This window comes from Etheostoma spectabile, chromosome 22 (assembly GCF_008692095.1).
Source record: "Etheostoma spectabile isolate EspeVRDwgs_2016 chromosome 22, UIUC_Espe_1.0, whole genome shotgun sequence".
Lineage (NCBI taxonomy): Eukaryota > Metazoa > Chordata > Actinopteri > Perciformes > Percidae > Etheostoma > Etheostoma spectabile.
Window position 1 is genome coordinate 16,709,368 of NC_045754.1, and position 3,351 is coordinate 16,712,718.

Consider the following 3,351-nt stretch of genomic DNA (forward strand, 5'->3'; position numbering starts at 1 on the left):
CACACACACACACACACACACACACACACACACACACACACACATACATACATACAGGTGGAGCAGATGTTTAGCAGCAACTTCTTTTTAAATTTCCGCCCTAGTATTCAGCTACTGTTACTATGTTGTAACAATCAGGCCAACAACTGAGCAGATAGACAGGTTAAATAATTGACGAATTTCTAAACTAGACCTAGCCTGGATGCCAGTCAAATTTAGCCCCGCCCAAAACATTTGAGGTTGGAAAGCTCTGACTAGAATCTGAGCATGACGACATCAGGATAAACTAGGCCTAAGTGAAGTGTGTTGTCAAACTGCTGTCCACTGCGTTGCGAACAAAGACCGCACGTCAGAGTCAAACCCGGGCCCGCAGCTTATGGGCACTCGCTCTACTAACTGAGCTATCTCGGCACCCCAGATCACCAAATTTGATTCAATACGGAGTACAGCCTTGACCCCAACTATGCGTCTGCTTTACTTGCTTCTTCTTCTTCCTGTTTGCTCTGTATTTTGGTCTACCTGCTCTGTCATTAATTGGGTCGGGAAACAGCAACTATAAAACACAGTGCATATATAGCTATAGTGACTTAAATTGCTTTTGTTATATTATACAGCTCCTCTTCATAGTTAAGTGTCCAGTTAAGGAGTATGGTGGCCAACGCTCTCAATGAATGCTGCGAGTTTCCTTAGACTCGAAGTACCTTTGGTCTTAAATTAGCCTGACACTGTGGAACGCATATAGACCCACTGACTCTAGCTTTTCACATTTTGCTATGAAATACACACACGTCTCTATTCTTTTTCCACCGCGGGAGTGACTTATAGCATTTATTACATTGATCCATGCCAGCTTAATGAACCAATAATGTGAGCCTGCCGTTGCCAAGAAAAGGGGCTATGACATAATTAATGACTTACTGCTCACCATGTCAGCACAGTCTTTATCAGTTCACAATGTGCTATCACACTGTGCATTATGAATCCCGATTAGACGACCTCCTAGTCACTGCACAGACTATTAACATGACTTTTTAAACATGCTGAACAAAGGCCGAGCCTTAAGTCAACGGCCCAGTGACTTTAAGGTGTGGTTCATCTTCGGTGTGTTGATTTACAACCGTAGTTACATGGGCCAAGAACAGTAGGGGGAAAATTGTGGATGGGGTGAAAAAGACCCTGATGCTGAAATAACCTGATGGAGGATTTACCTCCAACAACATGAGACAATATATTAAAATACTGTATCATAGGAGAAGCCTATTGTAAACCTTGAGCGTTGTAATTAAATGTGCACGGTCTAATCCACAGTCTATTGATTTTTGCAGCTGCAGTACAAATTTCCTTTGTGAGTTTTCTTATAACCATCTATTGAAACTACAAATACAAGACGCAGTAAATTATAGATAACAGTGGATCCTCTCTGTACACTTCTGAAGAAGTTATTTAATTAATTCCTGACTGCAAAGACAATGTTATCACAGTACTGTTCAGAATTTCACTGACAGTAATCAAAGCGATATCCCACAAGAATGAGAGCAAAACCAATGACCCCCCTAACTCTGAAATACAGTTGCTTAAAGGCAACTCTCGCTCCTTTCAAGTGAGTCAAACTGATCAACTCAAACGCGGGTCTAGCGAGGCATATTTACTGCTATGATTCTGACCCAAATGCTAATGATAGCTATTAAGGCTAGTCTGGTTAATGACATCGAGGGAGCTGTGAACGTGGCATGACCGACTTGGGTGTTTTCATGTGGGTATGATACAGTAATGGGATTAACATGGCGTACCTAAACCCACATTGAGATAAGCTGAATGAGGCCCTATTAAAAATACATTGCTGACAACAATGGAGTTATGGAGGGAGCGGTGGAAATCAGTGTCTGACTGTGACTTTGATAGAAAATGTGCCCAACTATGCTTTCTTTCCAACTGGAAAAAGAAAAATATCTTGACAACAAAGGTTTTTACCCTATTACATTTTTTACTGGATTGGGTGCATTTGCTGGAAATGTGTGCATGTAACCAAAAAAAGGGAAAAGGGCTGTAACGTTCAATTCATGTGGGAAATCTGTTGTTGCATCTATATATCATATATCATCTTATATCTCACTGGATAATCGTGCATCAATAGCATTCAAGACGTGCTGATTGACAAAATGATGTAATCTGATGTGAATATACAGTAGGTGAGCACAATGAAAGAACACATCTTTTTTCTCTTCATCCAAGTTTATCCCAGCTCCATTATTAAGTTTGCATAAAGGCAGCTTCATGCCATATCTTGTTCACAATCTGTAATCTTTGTTGTCTGCTCAAGGTAAAGGGTCTTTGCCAAAGCGGATGTCAAATTTTCAAAGATACAAAAATATGTCTTCAACTTGAACTTTTTTTGTTGTTGTAGAATATATTTTAGGTTTAAAACTATTAAAAACAACATATGCAGTAACTAAAAACTCCAAAGTTCTAAGTTAAAACTGCATAGCTGTTACTGATTATGCAAATGCAGGGAGGGCCTTACCGGTGTTGTTACGATAGGGACCCGTGTCCGGCCCCTGGCTCTGGCTAAGGCTCCTCATGGGGCCCTTGTTGTGGTAGACACGTTCTTCATAGATGGGATCTATGTGGTGCTCTGGGGATCCCAAGGGCCGAAGGGGCTCCTGACTGTGCTGACTACTGTAGGAGCCACGAGAGCCTGGAGAAATAGAGAGGAAGAAAAAGTATGTGAGTAGGATAGGGAGAGGGGATGAAAGTTTGAGGGCAAAATGAGGGAGAGGTAAAGGCAAGACGGGGTACAGTGCATGAGGTAGGGAAGGGTGGTAAAGTCAAATTGAACAGAAGGATTTTAAGGAAGTCAGGGAAAATGGAGAAAGACATACAGGGAGGAAAGATGGGCTGCAATGTCATGCAGGAAATGAAAATAGTGAGCTAGGAAGGTATTGGTAAGAACTACAGAGGGTGGAGAGGATGAAACAAGATATAAATAGGATGTGAAAGAAAGACGATGAAGACATAAGTAAGGACAAATGAATGTGGCAGAAGATGGATGGGCACACAAGAGTGATAAGAAAAAAGAAAAGGAACAGGTGATGGGTTAAAAATGTTAACAGTGACGATGACAGGGAACAAAAGGAGCGGAAAACAGCACTCGACTCAACAAAGAGCTGGCCTATGTGACTCCTCTTTTTTTAGACCTGTCCATTTTCACCCTGGACCTTTTTTTTTGCTGGTGTAGAGTGTTACAGAGTGCCAAGTGACAGACAGCACACTATTTATATGGGGATAGATAAGGGTGATGATGTGTGTGTGTGTGTGTTTGTGTGTGTGTGTGTGTGTGTGTGTGTGTGTGTG

General features: G+C 41.5%; 1 protein-coding gene across 1 annotated transcript in view; it reads right to left on the bottom strand.

The window, feature by feature from the left end:
• ctnnd2a (catenin (cadherin-associated protein), delta 2a) overlaps positions 1 to 3,351 on the bottom strand; it is a 147,969-nt gene that overhangs the window by 125,016 nt on the left and 19,602 nt on the right. Inside the window, 1 exon segment of the mRNA XM_032503765.1 lies at positions 2,522 to 2,695. Within this exon segment, the coding sequence (XP_032359656.1) occupies positions 2,522 to 2,695 (174 nt within the window).